Source organism: Nomascus leucogenys, chromosome 12, assembly GCF_006542625.1.
Source record: "Nomascus leucogenys isolate Asia chromosome 12, Asia_NLE_v1, whole genome shotgun sequence".
Classification (NCBI taxonomy): Eukaryota; Metazoa; Chordata; class Mammalia; order Primates; family Hylobatidae; genus Nomascus; species Nomascus leucogenys.
In genome coordinates this window covers 98,111,727-98,133,522 of record NC_044392.1, presented here as the reverse complement: position 1 = coordinate 98,133,522, position 21,796 = coordinate 98,111,727, and the positions used below count along the sequence as shown (strand labels likewise).

Below are 21,796 nucleotides of genomic sequence, written 5' to 3'. Positions count from 1 at the left end.
TCAGCAAAATTCAACAGCCCTTCATGCTAAAAACTCTCAATAAACTATGTATTGATGGAACATATCTCAAAATAATAAGAGCTATTGATTACAAACCCACAGCCAATATCATACTGAATGGGCAAAAACCGGAAGCATTCCCTTTGAAACCTGCCACAAGACAGGGATGCCCTCTCTCACCACTCCTATTCAACATAGTGTTGGAAGTTCTGCCCATGGCAAGCAGGCAAAAGAAAGAAATAAATGGTATTCAATTAGGAAAAGAGGAAATCAAATTGTCCCTGTTTGCAGATGTCGTGATTGTTTACTTAGAAAACCCCATCATCTCAGCCCAAAATCTCCTTCAGCTGATAAGCAACTTCAGCAAAGTCTCTGGATACAAAATCAATGTGCAAAAATCACAAGCATTCCTAAACACCAATAACAGACAAACAGAGAGCCAAATCATGAGTGAACTCCCATTCACAATTGTTTCAAAGAGAATAAAATACCTAGGAATACAACTTACAAGGGATGTGAAGGACCTCCTCCAGGAGAACTACAAACCACTGCTCAACAAAATAAAAGAGGACACAAACAAATGGAAGAACATTCCATGCTCATGGATAGGAAGAATCAATACTGTGAAAATTGCCATACTGCCCAAGGTATTTTATAGATTCAGTGCCATCCCCTTCAAGCTACCAATGACTTTCTTCACAGAATTGGAAAAAACTACTTTAAAGTTCATACGGAACCAAAAAAGAGCCCGCATTGCCCAGACAATCCTAAGAGAAAAGAACAAAGCTGGAGACATCATGCTACCTGACTTCAAACTATACTACAAGACTACAGTAACCAAAACAGCATGATACTCGTGCCAAAACAGAGATATAGACCAATGGAACAGAAGAGAGCCCTCGGAAATAATACCACACATCTACAACCATCTAATCTTTGACAAACCTGACAAAAACAAGAAATGGGAGAAGGATTCTCTATTTAATAAATGGTGCTGGGAAAACTGGCTAGCCATATGTAGAAAGCTGAAACCGGATCCCTTCCTTACACCTTATACAAAAATTAATTCAAGATGGATTAAAGACTTAAATGTCAGACCTAAAACCATAAAAACCCTAGAAGAAAACCTAGGCAATACCATTCAGGACATAGGCATGGGCAAGGACTTCATGTCTAAAACACTAAAAGCAATGGCAACAAAAGCCAAAATTGACAAATGGGATCTAATTAAACTCAAGAGCTTCTGCACAGCAAAAGAAACTACCATCAGACTGAACAGGCAACCTACAGAATGGGAGAAAATTTTACAATATACCCATCTGATAAAGGGCTAATATCCAAAATGTACAAAGAACTTAAACAAATTTACAGGAAAAAATCAAACAACCCCATCAAAAAGTGGGCAATTAATATGAACAGACACTTCGCAAAAGAAGACATTTCTGCAGCCGACAGACACATGAAAAAATGCTCATCATCACTGGTCATCAGAGAAATGCAAATCAAAACCACAATGAGATACCATCTCACATCAGTTAGAATGGAAATCTTTAAAAAGTCAGGAAACAACAGGTGCTGGAGAGGATGTGGAGAAATAAGAATGCTTTTACACTGTTGGTGGGACTGTAAACGACTTCAACCATTGTGGAAGACAGTGTGGTGATTCCTCAAAGATCTAGAACTAGAAATACCATTTGACCCAGCCATCCCATTACTGGGTATATACCCAAAGGATTGTAAATCATGCTGCTGTAAAGACACATGCACATGTATGTTTATTGCAGTACTATTCACAATAACAAAGACTTGGAACCAACCCAGATGTCCAACAATGATAGACTGGATTAAGAAAATGTAGCACATATACACCATGGACTACTATGCAGCCACGAAAAAGGATGAGTTCATGTCCTTTGTAGGGACATGGATGAAGCTAGAAACCATCATTCTGAGCAAACTATCGCAAGGACAGAAAACCAAACACCACATGTTCTCACTCATAGGTGGGAATTGAACAATGAGAACACTTGGACACAGGGTGGGGAACATCACACACTGATGTCTGTCATGGGGTGCGGGGCTGGGAGAGGGATAGCATTAGGAGATATACCTAATGTAAATGAGGAGTTAACGGGTGCAGCACACCAACATGGCACATGTATACATATATAACTAACCTGCACATTGTGCACATGTACCCTAGAACTTAAAGTATAATAATAAAAGAAAATGAAAAATAAAAAGGAAAAGAAGTTTGCCTTTGTAACCTGGCTGTTTGTCCGCTGGCATGGTGGTGGAGTTTTCTTCTTAAATCTGTAGGTGGAAGGATAGTTTATATGTACTACTCTTTGTCCAGTTTTTGGTTGCTTTCAGCTTGGTCTGTCTTCCATACCTCCACTTGCCTGACTACCCTAGCTTGTGTTCTGGTAGTCTAAATGAAATTGGTGCATTCAAATCTAGAAGGCATTTACTACCTGAGTAGGTTTTCTTCAGTCCAATTCCAAATACCTTTAATTAGTGTAATCCTTCAAAATTCTGGTATTATATTGACTGTGACTCTGCCTGTCCAATGTTGTCCAGTGTATTCTTTTTTAAATATATATATTTCTGTGTATTTAGTATTGGGAAAGGCAGAAAGAGGCCATTTTTAACTATCCTTTTCTTGTTAACAGCAACATCTTGTTGGTCTACCTATACCTGCCATTTAGTGTAATACGTAAGTGCCAAGAATATGAAGTCATTTAATCATGTTACGTTGGTCAAGCTCCAACCATTGATATCTTTTTAAACTTTCTGCTACCAGATATGCGTTTATACTCATCTACTTTTCACTCTCTTTGTTTAAGCCAGAAGTGGTATTCTCTAGCTAATTCCTCCATCTGTTCCCTGGATCCCGTCCTTGCACTTATGTCCTGTATCTTCATTATTTTTCTCTCTATGGCCTTCTTCTAAGAGGATTTAAACTTCCTCATGTCTCTCCCATATTTGTAAAACCTCTCCCTGGACTTCATCTTCTCCAGCTACCACTATATCACTTCTCTATTCATAGCCAAACCTGTTGAAAAACAAATTTCCTACGCTCACTATCTTCTCTTCATCACTACATCTCAATGTGCTGCAGTCTTATTTCTGTGCCCAGTACTGTGCTGAGACTGCTCTTGTCAAGGTCACTGGAGCAGATCTTGTTGGTTCTCTGTACAGATCGTCTTGGATCCCTTTTACCTTTCGGTGTGCACCTTTTGCTGGTCTGTGTGCCTAATGGCCCACACCTGGACTCTTTTTCTATGCCTACCTTCAGGCTGTTAGAGCCCTTTGTTCTTAAACACAGAGTACCCAAAATGCCTGGCAGCCCTTAAATGACTGTATGGTGTGAAGGTATGAAAGCCTAGCTCTTTCACATTGATTTGGCAAAAGCCTGAATATAACTTCAACTCTAGAATTCCTTTGCAAGATTAGTTGAAGTTACCTTCCACACAACTTCACCTGAAATCACACTGTTGGTTGGCTTGGTTTCACTTCTCTGTCCTTTTCTCACTGCTCTCCTGGTTTCTTCTGGAAGCAGATTCTTTTTCTCTTTTTCTTTTTTTGTTTTTTGAGACAAGGTCTCACTCTGTTGCCTAGGCTGGAGTGTGGTGGTGTGATTTCGGCTCACTGCAACCTCTACCTCCTGGGCTCAAGCAATCCTCTTACCTCAGCCTCCCAAGTAGCTGATACTACAGGCCTCTGCCACCACACTTAGCTAATTTTTATGTTTTTGGTAGACACGGGGTTTCACTATGTTGCCCAGGCTTGGAAGCACATTCTTAATAAATTACTGGCATATAAGTCCTTGCCTCAATGTCTGTTTCTGGAGAACCCAACCTAACACAGTCAACAACAGGCATATTGTTAAATGTAATGGACACATTAATTCTCTTATTTGAATAAGAGAAATATCCACAATTTATTTGATACTGCTGAATATCTGTCATTATTGAATTACTGCCTTTCTTTGCTTCTGTGATTACACAATCTCCTGATTTTCTTCCTACGTCTTTGTGGTTTCCTTCTGAGTCTTTTAAATATATTTCTCTTCCTTTGCTTATTTCCTAAGTGCTATGGCTCTTCAAAGATATGTTCTGGGTTGTCCTTTTATCCTGAATTTCCTTATTATATGACTTACCCAGTTTCATGGTTTTATGATTATTATTCACATATTCATGACTTCCAAATTTACATCTCATGCCTAAATATCTCTTCAGACCTTTGGACTCAAATATCTTATCGCCTTTTGAGCATTTGCTGTGATCTACATGTTGTGCTTCTCCAAAATTCATATGTTGAAGTCCTCACCTTCGAGGTGATAGTATTAGGACATGGGGCCTTTGGGGGGTGGTTACACCAGGGCAGCAGAGACCTCATGAATGGGATCAGTGCCTTTATAAGAGAAGCTCAGGAGAGACTCCTTGCCCCTTCTACCATGTGAAGATACAGCAAGAAGGTGCCATCTATGAGTCAGAAAGTGGGCTCTTACCAGACATTGAATCTGCCCAGCAGAAAATAAATTTCTCTTGTTTATAAGCCACTCAGCTTGTGGTAATTTTTTATAGCAGTTTGAATGGAATAAGAGCATTTGTTAGGTGTTCCTCAATCACCTGAAACTTAATGTGCCCAAATTGTGCCTTTTTTTTTTTTTTTGAGACGGAGTCTTGCTGTCACCTACACTGGAGTGCAATGGTGCAATCTCAGCTCCCTATAACCTCTGCCTCCCAGGTTCAAGTGATTCTCTTGCCTCAGCCTCCCGAGTAGCTGAGAATACAGGCACCCACCACCACACCCGACTAATTTTTGTATTTTTAGTAGAGATGGGATTCTCTCCATGTTGGCCAGGCTGGTCTCGAACTACTGACCTCAGGTCAGGAGTGATCCACCCGCCTCGGCCTCCCAAAGTGCTGGGATTACAGGCGTGAATCACTGTGCCTGGCCGCCATCTTCTTTTCTAAATCAGTTCTTCCTGGTTTCAGTGAATAGCTCCACATCCACCCTCTTTATGCAAGCTAGATACATGAAAGTCATTCTTAACTCTTACCTTCTTTCCAATCAGTCATCAAATCGGCCATGTCTCCTTGCTATATACCTCTTGGATGTATCTGCTTCTTCTATCCCCATGGCTGCCACTCCAGCCCAGGACACCTTAATTATCTAATCTCATTTCTTATAAGAGCCTCCTATTTGGTCACCCTTCTCCAACCTTGCTGTTTCTAGCCTCTTCTCTACATTGTTGCCTGAGTGATCTTTTGAAAACATAAATCTGAGAATATCACTCTGTATTCATTTCTTAATGTTGATATAAAACATCACCACAGATTTAGGGGCTTAAAACAACATGAATGTATTATCTCACAGTTCTGGAGGTCTGAAATCAGTTTCACTGGGCTAAAATCAGTGTGTCATCAGGTCTACATTTTTCCGAAGACTCTGGAGGGGGGAGTCCATTTCCTTGCTCTTTCCACTTTCTAGACGTTGCCTACATTTCTTGGCTCTTAGCCCTTCACCCTTCCTCTATCTTTAAAGCCAGAAGTAGAACATTTTCTCTTCCTCTGACTTCTGCTTTTGTACTTATATCTTCTCTCTCTGACACTGATCCTCCTGCCACCCTCTTGTAAGGACTCTTAAGATTACACTGGGGCCAAGAGACAATCCAGGATAATCTCTCCGTCTCAAGACCCTTAATTTAATCCTAACTAGAAACTTCCTTTTATCAGTTAACATATTCACAAATTCCAGGGATTAGGAAGCAGATCTTTGTGGGGGGCTGGGGGAGGGTGGTGGTTACTATACTCATCTGCATAAAATCCTTCAATCTTTTCTCTTTAGATTCTCTTCTCACAACTTTTAGATTAAAATGCAAACTCTTCTGTATAGCTGTTTTCCTGTAATCTCCCACAGCATCTCTTGCTACTACTCACTCTCCATTCTGTCTTCTAGTCTAAATGAACTTCTTTAAGTTACTTGAACATATCTGCTGTTATTTTCTGGCTTTGGAACACTGTAATTTTTGCCTAGAATACCTCCTACTCCTTCCCTGCAACCCGTTCTCCCAGGCTTCTCTAGCTAACTGCATTTCATCTTTTACTATTCCAGTTTAGATGTGACTTTTGCTGCAGGCCTTTCTGATTCCGCAAGTCAGTGTTAGGCATCTTTAATACATGTTTCCTGTAGTATCTTGTTATGACACTTACTTTTCTCTATTGTAAATGCACGTTTTGTTGGATAAGTCTCATATAAGGCTAGGACATAAAAGTTTAACATATTTGTTAAACTATTGATTTGTTGTTGAATCTGTTGAAATTGTATTCTGTTATTCCCAAGATAATACTGTTTGTATGATAAAATTTTGATGATAAACTTGTATTTTTTTAAACTTTAATTTTGATATATTTTAAGTTTTTAAATTCCTTATGACTGAAAATTTCAAACTGATATCTATAAATAAACATTTCTCTGTTTTCTATATCTTTTTCTTTTCTTTTTTTTTGAGACAGAGTTTCACTCTGTCGCCTAGGCTGGAGTGCAGTGGCACAATCTCGGCTCACTGCAACCTCTGCCTCCTGGGTTCAAGCGATTCTCCAGCCTCAGCCTCTCAAGTAGCTGGGATTACAGGCGCCCAACACCACGCCTGGCTAATTTTTGTATTTTTAATAGAGATGGCGTTTCACCATGTTGGCCAGGCTGGTCTCAAACTCCTGACCTCAAGTGATCCACCTGCCTTGACCTCCCAAAGTGTTGGGATTACAAGTGTGAGCCATATTTTCTATGTCTTAGTGGTTTGTAATTTATCTTAACACACAATAAAGTAGGAGAGCAGGGCATAGGGCAGAGTGGGAGGGTAACTTTTACAGTTTTTTAAAATATGAGAATCTAAACCTTTTTTAAAAAACCCAGTAGCTCCTTTATTATAGGCATTCTATAGGTGTTAGGGATAAAAAGATGAGGAACATGAAGCTATATCTGTCCTCAAAGACTTCACATCCATGTTAGGGCAGCAGAACTCTAATTAAATAATTTTGATACAGTGTGATACATGCAATAACAATTGACTAGTTCATGGGAACACAGAGAAGGGAGTTGGGGTAAAGACAGAATCCAGATGGGATTTGCAGGAATAATATTTCAGCTTTGTCTTAAAAGAAGGAGTAGGATTTTAGCAACAGGAGAATCCTAGCAGTGATATTCGAGTTGAAGGGAACATGCCTGTGCAAGGTATGTTGATGTCCATAGGAGTAATGCAGATGTTTTTTGGATATAGTGATTAGGATAAGGATCTGGTATGCATGCCATTGGCTATGATCTTGACCAGGCACTTCCTTCCCTCCCTCCCTCCCTCCCTTCCTTCCTTCCTCCCTCCCCCTCTCTCTTCTTTTATTTTGTTCTCTCTTTCTTTCACAGGGTCTCGCTCTGTCACCCAGACTATAGTGCAGTGGCACTATCATATCTTACTGTAACAAACCTCTGGGTTCAAGTGATCCTTTTCTTGCAGCCTCTTGAGAAGCTATGTCTACAGGCCTGCACCACCATGCCTGGCTAATTTTTACATTTTTTGTAGAGCCAGGGTCTTGCTGTTGCCCAGGCTGAACTTGAACTCCTGACTTCAAGCAATCCTCTCATCTCAACCTCCCAAAGTGCTGGGATTGCAGGCACAAGTCACTGTGCCTGGCTGTACTTAGGTTGATATAAAAGAGCTTGCTGTATTTAAGGATTGGCCAGTAGTTATTTATGACTTAAAGCCTTGGGGAATGGCAGGAAATGAGGATTGAGATTAGATTATGAAGGGCCTTTTTATAATGCTAAGGAGTTTAATTTTTTTCCTTCAGGCAATATGGAGCTGACCATTCTGAACCTAGAGAGTACTGATCAAATCCTATTTTAGAAACATTCTGGTTGTAACGATAGATTGGGGAAAGGAAGAAGGAGGAGTCTGGAAAGAGAAAGAGCAATATAAATGAGGGCTTAAGGGAATCTGACTAATAGAATCACATGTAAAATGTCATAATAGTATTGTGCCATGTTGAACATAATGAAGAATATAACCGCAACATATTCAGCCTATTCTAATTTTTTGAACTATTGGCGAAAAGAGCCAAACTCTGTAAAATATTTGAAGAGATTTATTTTGAGCCAAGTATGAGTGACCATGGCCCATGAACACAGCCCTCAGGAGGTCCTGAGAACATGTACCCAAGATAGTCGGAGTACAGCTTGGTTTTGTATATTTTAGGGAGGCATGAGACATCAATCAAATACATTTAAGAAGTACAATGGTTTGGTTCAGAAAGGCAGGACAACTCAAAGCAGGCGATGGGACTTCCAGACTGTAGGTAAATTTAAACATTTTCTAGTTGACAATTGACTGAGTTTATCGGAAGACCTGGGATTAATGGAAAGGAATGTTCAGGTTAAGATAAAGGATTATGGGGACCAAGTTTTATTGTGCAAAGGAATCTCTCAGATAGCAGACTTCAGAGAGATAGCAGGTTGTAAAATGTTTCTTATTGGACCTGAAAGGATGCCTGGCTCTTAGTTGATTATCTTCTGGATCTGGAAAGAAAGGGAGGAAAACAAAGGGGTAAGGGGATTCTCTATAGAATGTGATTTTTTCCCACAAGAGACTTTGCAGGGCAATTTCAAGGTATGGCAAGGAAATATATTTTGGGGTTAAATATTGTATTCCTTGTTTCATAATGTAATGCCAGAGTCAGATTGAAAAGCAAGTCACAATATACAGGGTCAAATAAAACCCATCTCATGAGAATCTATGGTTTGTAGGGCATAACTCCCCAGACCCCTTAGGTAGGAATTTGGGCCAGATAGAAAATCAGAGCTTAGGCCTCAAAACACAGTTTTAACATGATGAATTACCATAGAAACAGAAAATTAGAAAGGGGACAGTTCTAGAGGTAGGCAAACTGAAAACTATCAAAAGACACCTGACAGTTTGAACAGGTAGCAGGTAAAATAAACATTTTCTTATTTTGTGGGTTTCTTTTTATTTTGAGATGGAGTTTCACCCTTGCTGCCCAGGCTGGAATGCAATGGCGTGATCTTGGCTCACTGCAACCTCTGCCTCCTGGGTTCAAGCGATTCTCCTGCCTCAGCCTCCCGAGTAGCTGGGATTACAGGCATGCATCACCATGCCTGGCTAATTTTGTATTTTTAGTAGAGATGGGGTTTCTCCATGTTGGTCCGGCTGGTCTTGAACTCCTGATCTCAGGTGATCCACCTGCCTTGGCCTCTCAAAGTGCTGGGATTACGGGCGTAAGCCACTACTCCCGGCTCTTATTTTGTGTTTTAAGGGATGACAGCATGACACCACTTTGAGAGTGTTAATAAGTCTACATGAAAACTTTTAAGGTTATATATTACTATGATAATAACCATGAGTCATTAAATAGTTATCATTGTTTATTGTATTTCAAGTATGGGGAAATAAGTACATTTTAAAACAATCTCTATGTTAAATGGTTAAAGTTTATTACTTATTTATATTTATTTTTATTAATCTTTTTGAGACAGAGTCTGGCTCTGTTGCCCAGGCTGGAGTGCAGTGGCACAATCTTGGCTCACTGCAACTTCTATCTCCCTGGCTCAAGCCATCCTCCCACCTCAGCCTCCTGAGTAGCTGGGACTACAGGTGGGCACCATCACACATGGCTAATTTTCGTATTTTTTGTAGAGACAGGGTCTCACTGTGTTGCCAAGGCTGGTCTCAAACTCCTGAGCTCAAGTGATCTCCTGCCTTGGCCTCCCAAAGTGCTGGGATTATAGGCGTGAGCCACCACACCTGGGCTGAAATGGTTAAAAGTTTTTTAAAAAAATACCTGGGGATATTTAAAAGGGATAGATTACAATTTTCTATAAATTTATTTTTGTAGAACACTGTAAGCTGGAAAATAAATTGAGAAGAATAAAATAAGTTTTTGAGTGGTGGTAGATGCAAGACACTTTACACATTGTCATAGTCTATTTGTGTTGCAGTAATAAAATACCTGAGACTGGGTAATTTATAAAGAACAGTGATTTATTTCTTAGTTCTGAAGGCTAGGATCTGCAAGGTTAAGAGACCTGTATCGGGTGAGGGCCTTCTTGATGCATCATCCCACACCAAAAGGCAGCAGGACAAGAGAGCACACATACGAGAGAGAGGAAGGAAAGCAAACTCATCCTTTTGTCCAGAATTTACTTCCAGAACAAGTAACCCACTTCTGTGATAATGGCATTAATCCATTCATGAGGGATTAATGGATTAATCACCCTTTAAAGGTCCCACCACTCAACAAGGTTGCACTGAGATTAAGTTTCTAATGCATGAACTTTGGGGATGCATTCAAACCATAGCATTCTGCTCCCGGCTCCCCCAAATTCATGTCCTTCTCACATGCAAAATACATTCATTTTATCCCAATAGGCCTAAAGTCTTAACTTGTTTCAACACCAACTCAAAAGTCCAGAATCTCATCTGAATCAGATATGTGAGACTCAAGGGCATGATTCATCCTGAGGCAAATTCCCCACTAGCTATGGGCCTATGAAATTAAACAAGTTATCTACATCTAAAATGTTGGGACAGGCATAGGATAAACATTCCCATTACAAAAGGGAGAAATAGGCAATAAGAAAGGAGTAACCAGCCCAAGGAAATCAGTTCAAACCTCACAAGGAAAACAACAGTAAGTCTTAAGAAGAATAATCTTCTTTGACTCCATATCCCACATCAGGGGCACAGTGGGGAAGAAGTTGGGCTCTCAAGGCCTCAGGCAGCCTCAGGGCTTAGTCCACTCAGCAGCTCTCATGGTTTGCAGTCTCTTGCCCATGGCTTTTTCAGACTGGAGTTACATGCTGGTGCCCCTTCTAGTTCTGTGGTCTCAGGGTGGGGAGGTGAGGGGTGATTACCTCACTCCCATGGCTTTACTAGGCATTGCCCTAGTGGGGACTCTGTGAATGATGGCTTCTATCCTATGGCTCCACTAGGCATAGTGGGGGCTCTCTGTGTTAGGCTCTCTGTGGTGGCTCTGCCCCATGATAAATCTCTGCCTGGGCCCCAGGCTGTCCTCAACATCCTTTGAAATTTAGGCAGAAGCCACCATGACTTCATACCTGTTGCATTCTGTGTGCCTGCAGAATTACCACCATGTGGACACTGCCAAGATATACAGCTTATACCTTCTGGAGCAGTGGGTTGAGCTGCAGCTGGGCTCACCTGAGCTACATTTGTGGTGGCTGAGAGGCGTTATGCCAGAATTGAGGGAGCAGAGTTCCAAGGTGCTGCAGGGCAGCAAATGCTGAGGTCTCACAAGCACCTCACTGGAAACCTTGCCCTCAAGGTCCTAGCTTCCCTAGATCTCTGAAATGTTTTTGGGGTCATTCTCATTGTTTTCATGAATAGAACCTGGCTTCTTTCTATACTAATATTTTTAGCAATCACTTGACCACACCCTTACTATTCTCCCCCAAACATACATTTTATGTGGCCAGGCTAAGAGTTTTCCTAATTTGTTTATTCTGCTTCTTTTTAAATTATAAATGTCATCTTTAAAATATTTCTCTCTTCTCTCATTTTACTGTAAGTGACTGAAAGAAGCTATGCAACATCTTGAATGCTTTACTGCCTAGGTAGCTCTTCTGCCACATATCCTAGTTCATTCCTCTTAAGTTCTGCCGTCCAGAATATCCTAGGATATGGATACAGTTCTGCCAAGCTCTTTGCAACTGTAACAAGGATGGCCTTTACTCCAGTTTCCAAGATTTTGTTTTTCATTTCCACCTGAGTCCTCATCAGAATGGCCTTTACTTTCTATATTTATACCAATGTTCTGATCATGATCACTTAAGTAGTCTTTACAACATTCCAGACTTTCCTTACATTTCTTTCCTTTTTCTGAGCCTTCACTAGAATTGCCCTTAATGTTCTGTTCATGGCAATCTGGGCTTTTTCTAACCTGCTCCTCCAAATTCTTCCAACCTCTACTCATTCCCATTACCCAATTCCTAAGCTGCTTCCACATTTTCAGGTATTTGTTATAGCAGCAACCCCAGTCTTGGTACCAATTTTCTATCTTAGTTTGTTTTGTGCTGCTATAACAGAATATCTGAGACTGAGTAATTTATAAAGGACAGAGATTTATTTCTTACAGTTCTGGAGGTGGGGAAGATCAAAGTCAAGTGGCTCACATCTGGTGAGGGCCTTCCTGCTGTGTCATAACATGGTGGAAGGGCAAGAGAGCATGCATGCATATGAGAGGAAGGGAGATGAACTCATCCTTCTATCAAGAACCCACTCTCATGATAATAGCACTAATTCACTCACAGAGGCAGAGCCCTCATGACCTAACCATCTCTTAAAGATCCTACCTCTCAAGACGGTTGCATTGGGGGTCAAGTTTCCAACACATGAACATTGGGGGTCATATTCAAACCATAGCACAAGTATTACCTCACTTAATTCTCACAACACACCTGAGAGGTAGATGTTATCAGCATTTAAAAGATGAGAACAGCTATTGTTTAGAGAAGTTAGGTAACTCTTGGGAAGGTTATGTGGTTAGTGGTTGAACTATACCTTTAAACTAAGCATCTTTTAAGTATCATGGAGAAAAGTAGAGATCAAAAAGATGAGAAGAAAATTGTGATAGACAATATCAAAACTAGAGAAGTAGAGTTTCAAAAAGGAGGGTAAGTCGTATTGCTATAATGGAATACCTGAGGCTGGGTAATTTACAAAGAAACGAGTTTATTTGGGTCAAAATTCCAGTGACTGGAAAGTCCAAGAGTATGGCATTGGCATCTACTCAGCCTCTGATCAGGGCTTTCATGATGCATCATAACATGGAGGATGGTCAAGGAGGAAATAGACATAAGCAAAGAGCAAAATGAGGGGCATCCTCACTTTCTACAACCTGTTCTTGTGTGGGAACTAGTCCCTTTCTGTGTAAACTAATCCAGTTTTATTAAGGGGTTAACTCACTCATCACGGTAGGAATGGCACTAAGCTGCCCATGAGAGTGAAGCCTCTGTGACCCAAATGTTTTCCACTAGACCCCACCTATTAAATGTTTTATCTCCCAACATTGCCACACTAGGAATTAAGGTTTCAACATGAGTTTTGGTGGGGACAGGCAAATCATAGCAGAAGGGATGGTTAGCAGCATTAAATTTTGAGGTGAGACTGAGTAATCAAAATTAACAAAAGAGCATTAGAATTTAGTTATATTCATTTTACATGTAAGATAGTTAAAGAAGACAAAACAGGTAATATTTGCAGGTAGAACTGTTCTATTATATTCTTTGAGGATAATATTTTACATAGTCAATATTTTCAACTGCACCATAAAGTTTAAATACTCATATTTGTTTGTTTGTTTCAGTTATATCAAGATTTCTTGATACAGAGCAGCTTCTTTCTGTTTTAGTCCAAATTCCAAAGCAAGACACGGTATGTTTTTGTATACATTTTGTATTATATTATTATACATAATGTGATGGAACTTGTCTTAATGTAATGTAACAATTGGAAAATATCAAAGATGTTTTGAGAAAGTGCATTATTGATATCTGGAGTATTTTATGCCATTGTAGAGGAAACTGTTTTCCTAATGTGTTATCCTGTATGTTATAGTGAAATTTAAAATTTCAGCCAGGCATGGTGACTCATGCCTATAATCCCAACACTTTGGGAGGTCAAGGCAGTTCAAGACAAGCCTGGGCAAGAAAGTGAGACCCCATCTCTACAAAAAATCAAAAAGTTGGCCGGGCGCGGTGGCTCACGCTTGTAATCCCAGCACTTTGGGAGGCCGAGGCGGGCGGATCACGAGGTCAGGAGATCGAGACCACGGTGAAACCCCGTCTCTACTAAAAAATACAAAAATTAGCCGGGCGTAGTGGCGGGCGCCTGTAGTCCCAGCTACTCGGAGAGGCTGAGGCAGGAGAATGGCGTGAACCCGGGAGGCGGAGCTTGCAGTGAGCCGAGGTTGCGCCACTGCACTCCAGCCTGGGTGACAGCGAGACTCCGTCTCAAAAAAAAAAAAAAAAAAAAAGTTAGCTGGGCATGGTGTTGCATGCTTGTAGTCCCAGCTCCTGGGGAGGCTGAGGTGGGAGGATAACTTGAGCCTTGGGAGGTCAAGGCTGCAGTGAGCTGTGTTCGCATCACTGCACTCCAGCCTGGGTAACATAGTGAGACCTTGTCTCAGAAAAAAATGTTTTTTAGATAGTTGAGGAATTGGGCTATTTTCACTGATCAAATATTAAGGAGTTATATATAATTTTCAAAAGACTTAGACTATGATAATATTTGCCTAATAAATAAATATATTAGAGCTAAAGATTCTCTTAAAAGTGATCATTATGTGAAGTTTGATTAGTCTTCAAATATTATTATTTATTTTTTGAGATGGAGTCTCACTCTGTCACCAAGGCTGGAGTGCAGTGGCACGATTTTGGCTCACTGCAACCTCTGTCTCTCAGGTTCAAGCGATTCTCTTGCCTCAGCCTCCCAGGTAGCTGAGATTACAGGCACACACCACCATGCCTGACTAATTTTTGTATTTTTAGTAGAGATGGGGTTTCACCATGTTGGCCAGGCTGATCTCAAACTCCTGACCTCAAGTGATCTGCCCACCTCGGCCTCCCAAAATACTGGGATTACAGGTGTGAGCCATCACGCTTGGCCAAGTCTTTAAATATTCTTAACGTTTAAGAATGAAACAACACCTTTTCTGGATATTTTTCAAATTTAAATAGTGCTTATGGGTACATTGTGTAAAGAAAGTGATAATAACTTTCATTCTTCTGTTTAAGATGAACTGAAGAATATTCACTATAATGAAATACAGGTATATTTTTGTCCATATGCATAAAAAGAAAAGTCTTGCACATCAATAAAATTTAATTTACAATTTGATGACATTTTTAAATCCATTGAAAGCTAATCTATATTTGGGAAGCCTTTTTGTATTATAAAGAAAATACTCTTAAGGTTCATTTATAATAAAATCATCGCTAGATTGAAAAGCTTTAGCTGTTGGGTAGGCACAGAACTGAGTTTCCTTAAATAATTGAAGCTGCTTATACTTCAGTATATACAAATGGGAAGTAACCTAAAACAACTGATGTTTGGAATTAAATTAGCAGCCCTCATAAAATAAGTTTGGAAGTATCCCTTCCTCTTTAATTTTCTGGTAGAGTTTACATAGAACTGGTATTATTTCTTCCTTACATATTTGGTAGAATTCACAAATGAAGCCATTAAAGCCTGGAATTTTTTTGGTAGGAAGGTTTTTAGCTATAAATTCTACTTATTAAATAGGCATAGTGCTCTTCAGGTTATCTGTTTCTTCTTGAATGAGCTTTGGTAGCTTGTGTCTTTTAAAGAATTTTTCATTTCACCCGACTTTTCAATGTATCAGCATAAACTATCTCATAATATCCTTATATCTGTAAAATTGGCAGTGATATACTCTCTCATTCCTGATATTGATAACTTTAATATGTTCTCTGTTTTTCTTAATCAGCCTCGCTAGACGTTATCAATTTTATTGGTATTCTCAAGGAACCAACTTTGTATTTCATTGGTTTCTCTTTTTTTTCTCCTGTTCTCTATTTCACTGATTTCTGGTTTTATCACTCTGTCTTCTGCTTACTCTGTGCCTACTGTTCTTTTTTGAGGTTGTAAAAGAGGAAGCTGAGGTCACAGATTTGAGACCTTTTTTCCTTCTAATATAAGCATTTTAGTACTATAAATTTCTCTCTGAGTAATGCTTTAGCTGTATTCCACAATTTTAGATATGTTGTGATTTCTTTTTCTTTCAAAAAGGTCAAAACACTTTTTAATTTCTTTTTAAAAATTATTTGATGTATGGGTTTTTAGAGGTATGTTATTTTATTTCCAGTATTTGGGGACTTTCCAAATATCTTTTTGTTACTGGTTTCTAATTTAATTCCCCAATGGTCAGAGACCATGTATTACATAATATAGATCCTTTTAGCTTTATTGACTTTTTTTATGGCCCAAAATAGAGTTAATCTTGGTAAATGTTCCATGTGAACTTGAAAACAGTGTGTATTTTGCTGCTGTTGGTTGGAGCATTCCATAAATGTCACTTTGTTCAAGTTGTGTGGTAGTGTTCTTCAAATCTCCTATATCCTCATGGTGTTTAACGTTTTTGTTGTTGTTGTTGTTGTTTTATTTGTTCTATCAGTTATTAAGAAAGGAGTGTCAAAATCTCCAAATGTAATTGTGGATTTGTCTATTTTTCCTTGCAGTTTTATCAGTTTTTATCTAATGTATTTGGAATCTTTGTTATTAGGTTCATAAACATTTAAGATTGCTATATCCTCTATAAATTGAGCCTGTTGTCATTATGAAATGACCCTTTTTATCCCTAGTAGTATTTTTTGCTATGAAATCTACTGTGTCTATATTAATATAGCCGCTCCAGCTTTCTTTTGGTTAGTGTTGCCATGGCATATCTTTACCATCTTTTTGCTTTTAACTTATTTTTGTCTTTATATTTAAAGAAGGTTTTTTGTAGGTGACATATAGTTAGGTCTTAATTTTTTGCATACAATCGGAGAATACCTTACTTTTAATTGAGGTATTTATTACATTTACACTTAAGAAGATTATTGATATGTTTTTATTTAAATCTGCCATCTTGGTTTTTTTTTTTTTTTCATTTTTCTCATCTGTTTGCTCCCTTTTTTCTTTTTTTCTGCCTTTTATATTATTTTTTATGATTCCATCTCATTTCCTTTGTTGGCTTATTAGATATAACTCATTGCCTTCATTAGCTTAATTATTGACTTAGTGTTTGTAGAGTACATCTTTAGCTGAATTCAGTCCATTTTTGTTTATTTTTTATTTTATTTTTTGAGACAGAGTCTTGCTCTGTCGCCCAGGCTGGAGTGCAGTGGCGCCATCTCGGCTCACTGCCATCTCTGTCTCCCAGCTTCAAGTGATTCTTGTGCCTCAGCCTCCCTAGTAGCTGGGATTACAGGCATGCCACCATGCCATGCTAACTTTCATATTTTTAGTAGAGATGGGGTTTCACGATGTTGGCCAGGCTGGTCTCAAACTCCTGACCTCAAGCGATCCACCTGCCTAGGCCTTCCAAAATGTTGAGATTATAGGTGTGAACCATCGGACACAGCCTCAGTCCACTTTTAAATAATATTATAATACTTTCCATATGATATAAGAGCCTTGCACTAGTATACCATCATTTCCCTCTTCCCTACCATTATGCTGTTATTGTAATATGTTTAACTTCTACATGTATTTCACAATTCATTTTTAAAAATAAGACAACTTTATTGAGATGTAATTACATAGATTACAATTCACACATTCAAAGCCTACAATTTAATTGTTTTTAATGCATTCACAGAGTTGTACAACCATCACCACAGTCAATTTTAGAACATTTTAATCATCCCCAGAAGCAATCCTGCACCCACTAGCAATAACTTCCCATTCCTTCTAACCCCCTTTCCCCAGCCTTAGACAACCACTAATCTATTGTCTGTCTCTACAGATTTACCTATCCTGGACATTTTATATAAATGGAACATTTTAATATGTACAGGTAGTCTTTTGTGACTGGATTTTTAACTTAGCATAACGTTTTCAAGTTTCAAGTTGTAGCATTTATCAATACTTTATTCTTTTTATTGACAAATAATATTCCATTGTATGGATATAACACATTTGGTTTATCAGTTTATCAGTTGATAGCTAATTAGGTTGTTTTCACTTTTGACTATTATGAATAATGCTATAAATATTTATGTGCAAGTTTTTCTAGGGACATACATTTTTCATTTGTCTTGATATATACCTAGGAATGGAATTGCTGGGTCATGTGATAACTCTATGTTTAATAATTTGAGGAACTGCTGGATTGTTTTGCAAAGTGACTTTATCATTTTAGGTATCCACCAGCAGTGTTCGAGGATTCTGATTTCTCCACATCCTTGCCAAGACTTGTTATTATCTTAATTTTTGATTCTGGTGAGCCTGTTGGGTGCCTCCTAGTTTTGGTATACATTTCCATGATGACTGACAATGTCGAGCATCTTTTTATATGCTTATTAGCCATTTGTATCTTCCTTGGAGAAATATTTATTCATATTATTTGCCCATTTTAAATTGGGTTGTTTGTGTTCTTATTACTGAGTTGTAAGAGTTCTTTATATATTTTGGATACCAATCCCTTATTGGATATATGATTTGTAGATATTTTCTCCCATTCTGTGGGTTGTCTTTTCACTTTCTTGATTATATTCATGTTAATCCCCTACCAGAAAAATGAATACTTAACTCTATTTTCTTCCTTATCTCCCATAAACATGGATACTTACATCCCTACTTTTCATCACCCAGTATGATTATAACAGTTTTAGTTAGATCAAAATTATTATGAAAATTATTATGTTATACAGAGCTGGGCCTGCATGACTTTTTATGGGCTTTTCCCCAGAAATTAGTAAGTATTTTTCTTTTTTTGTTTGTTTTTTTTTTTTGTTTTTTTTTGAGACAGAGTTTCACTCTGTCACTCAGGCTGGAATGCGGTGGCATAATCTCGGCTCACTGCAACCTCCGCCTCCCAGGTTCAAGTGATTCTCCTACCTCAGCCTCCCAAGTAGCTGGGATTACAGGCACCCCCCACCATGCCCGGCTAATTTTTATATTTTTGGTAGAGACGGGGTTTCACCATGTTGGTCAGGATGGTCTCAAACTCCTGACCTCAAGTGATCTGCCTGCCTCGGCCTCCCAAAGTGCTGGGGTTACGGGCATGAGCCACCACACCCAGCCTGATTTTTTTTATTGTTAGATTCAGGTTACATAACATTGGCAGAAATATCACAGAAGTGATGACGCATTCTTCTCATTGCATCTTCTTATATGGCACACAATTTTGATTTGTCTCATTATGATGGTAAGTTTGTATACTTGGTTGAGATGGTGTAAAATTGCTGTACAATTACGATTTCCCCCATTTAATTAATAAGTATTTTGTGGGGAAGTAGCTTGAAACCATGTAAATATTTTGCTCTTCTTTCAATTTATCTAACTTTAAATTTATGTATGTATGTATTTAATCCATATGGACTGATGATTTTATATTCAATTGGTTATAGTCTATTACTGTCAATATTTATTTTGATTCTCACATTGTCTCAGATTTGACCTGTGCAAGCTTCTTCTAATTTGCTTCTATGCTCTTTGGAAATGCATCCACAATTCTTTGAGAACTTTATCATTTTCTGCCTCAAGAAAATGAGCCAGGCTTATCTCGTACTTTCCTTGGTAGCCTTTGAATCAACTATTTCTCCCAGGAGTCCTGGTTCATTTTAGTAAGGAATGGTATTAGAAATCAAGATTTGAGCACCAGATATACTTATTGCTATTGGGGTATCACCATTCTAGAACCCTCTCATGGCTAGGGAATAAGTGTGTATATATATACATATATATATATATATATATGCATAAATATAGATATTGACCTCTATATTTATTTCTGTGTTTATCTATACAATAGAAAATCATGTGTTCATGATTTTCTATTGTATAGATAAACACAGAAATACTTCTGTGTTTATCTATACAATAACACAGAAACCAATACTTCCAATTTCAATTTACAGTCACAGGGTTCATACTAGTTTTCTCTCTTTCCATATTAGTAACTCTCTTCTCTGTCAGTGTAAAACCTGATGAGAAATCCTATTATCCAATGAGAAGTCCTCATTATTCTTAATGTATTAATATATTTGATATATTCAGGAGGAATACCAGTCTCCTACTACTGCCACTCCCTCCCCTATGCAGATACCATCTTCACCCTGCCTATGCTCTAGTACTCCCTGCTAAACTGTCTTCCTATGCAGAAATCCTTCTCACCTCTGTCAGGCTCAAGCTGCCCTTCTATGCAGAGGAGGCTTTCTTCAGCCTACTTGGGACCCAAAACTTGTGTCAGGGTTTCCCTCTTCCCTTGCATGAATAACCTCCTGTTGTTAATATTCAGGCTCATATACCCTTGCTAGGTAGACCTTCAGTTTAGATGCCTTCCTTGTCCTCCTGTGCTATACCACCCCTCCGTCCTCTCCCTGCTCTGGCTTTGCCTCCCCCACACCAATGATGCTCTCTTCTTCCTATTTGGGCCCTGACAGCTAATACTACATCACATTGTTCATATTAAAATAAAATGATTTTTCAATATATATGGAGGGTTCTTCACTTTATTTTTGAGTATGTTGCTAGCCTAATCCTTTTTTTCTTTGCATTTGTTTAACAGTGTTGTTGGAATCAGTAAATGTTTTAGGATTTTCAGAGACTTAAACATGAATAATCAATATAAATATCAACAAAGTACCACAGTTAACATTTATGATATTTTGCCAGATGTCACTGCTTTGGATGATATTTTTGAATGAAAAATATCTTAAATACTTAAAGAACAGTTTTTACTTATGAATAGCATATTTTACATAGAAAAATGCAATGCAGTTTAATAGAACAGAAAATGGCCATTTTATATAGATAATTAGTATTTGTATTAGTTTTTTTTCTTTCTTTCTTTTTTGAGATAGAGTCTCACTCTGTTATCCAAGATGGAGTGCAGTGGTGTGATCATAGTTTATTTTAGACTTGCCCTCTCTGGCCTATGCGATCTTCCTACCTCAGCCTCCTAAGTAGCCAAGACCACAGGCATGCGCTACCACACCCAGCTAATTTTTAAGTTTTTTGTAGAGATGGGGTATTGCCTTTTTGCCCAGGCTTGTCTTGAACTCCTGGGCTCAAGCAGTCCTCCCATCTTGGCCTCCCGAAGTGCTGAGTTTATGGGTGTGAGTCACTGTGCCTGGCCTGTATTAGTTTTCTAAGGCTGTGTAACAAAACACTATGAACTGCACATCCTAAAATAATAGAAATTTATTGTCTTACAGATTTAGAAGCTAATAATCTGAAGTCAAGGTGTTTTAGGGCCATGCTCTCTCTGCGAAACCTGTAGGGGAATCCTTTCTTGTCTCTTCCTAGCTTTTGGTGATTTGTTTACAATTATTGCCATTTCTTGGCTCGAATATTCATAACTCCAATCTATGTTTCCTCATGAAAGGGTGGTATCCCTGTGTTTCCACGTGTCACATGGCTGTCTTTGTATGACATCAATATTATTGGATTAGGGGCCTACCCCACTCCAGTGTTATATCATTGTAACAATTACTAACCTCTGAATGACCCTATTTCCAAATAAGATCACATTTTGAGTTACTGAGGGTTAGAACTTCAACAGAATTCTTTTAGAGGGAACACAATTCAACCTTTAACAGTGTATAAGCGAAGGGTATGTTAGGAAAGAATTAATCATCAGATTATACCTGACAGCAATCTCTTTATTGTCAATTTATGTAACATATAGTATTATGCAGTCACACAGTTTCATACAGTGGCACTAGTTATAGGAATTAGTAATATACATCTTTTTGCACTAGACAATTTCTGGTTAAATTAGGAAAAAAAATCACTTTGACCAACTAGTTTTCTGAGAAATATCTGTGAATAGCTTGCCTGCTTCTATACTCAATTTGACTATCAGATTTTTAAAAAGTCTTCTGGTCTAGGTTTAAGGTAATTCAGCAAGCTAAGAATCTGGAACCTTTTTTTCTGTTCAGAAAAAAAAATTATAATTAGCCCCATAGGTTTTTAAGGGTCAATGTTACTTCCCATCCTTTTTTCTTTCTTTCCTTTTTTTTTTTTTTATAT

At 38.5% G+C, this 21,796-nt stretch overlaps 1 protein-coding gene across 1 annotated transcript in view; it reads left to right on the top strand.

Annotated features, from left to right (window-relative positions):
• Positions 1-21,796, top strand: part of MSH4 (mutS homolog 4) — a 133,057-nt gene that overhangs the window by 41,157 nt on the left and 70,104 nt on the right. Inside the window, exon 8 of the mRNA XM_030823466.1 lies at positions 13,401-13,468. Within this exon, the coding sequence (XP_030679326.1) occupies positions 13,401-13,468 (68 nt within the window). The remainder of the gene's footprint in view (positions 1-13,400; positions 13,469-21,796) is intronic.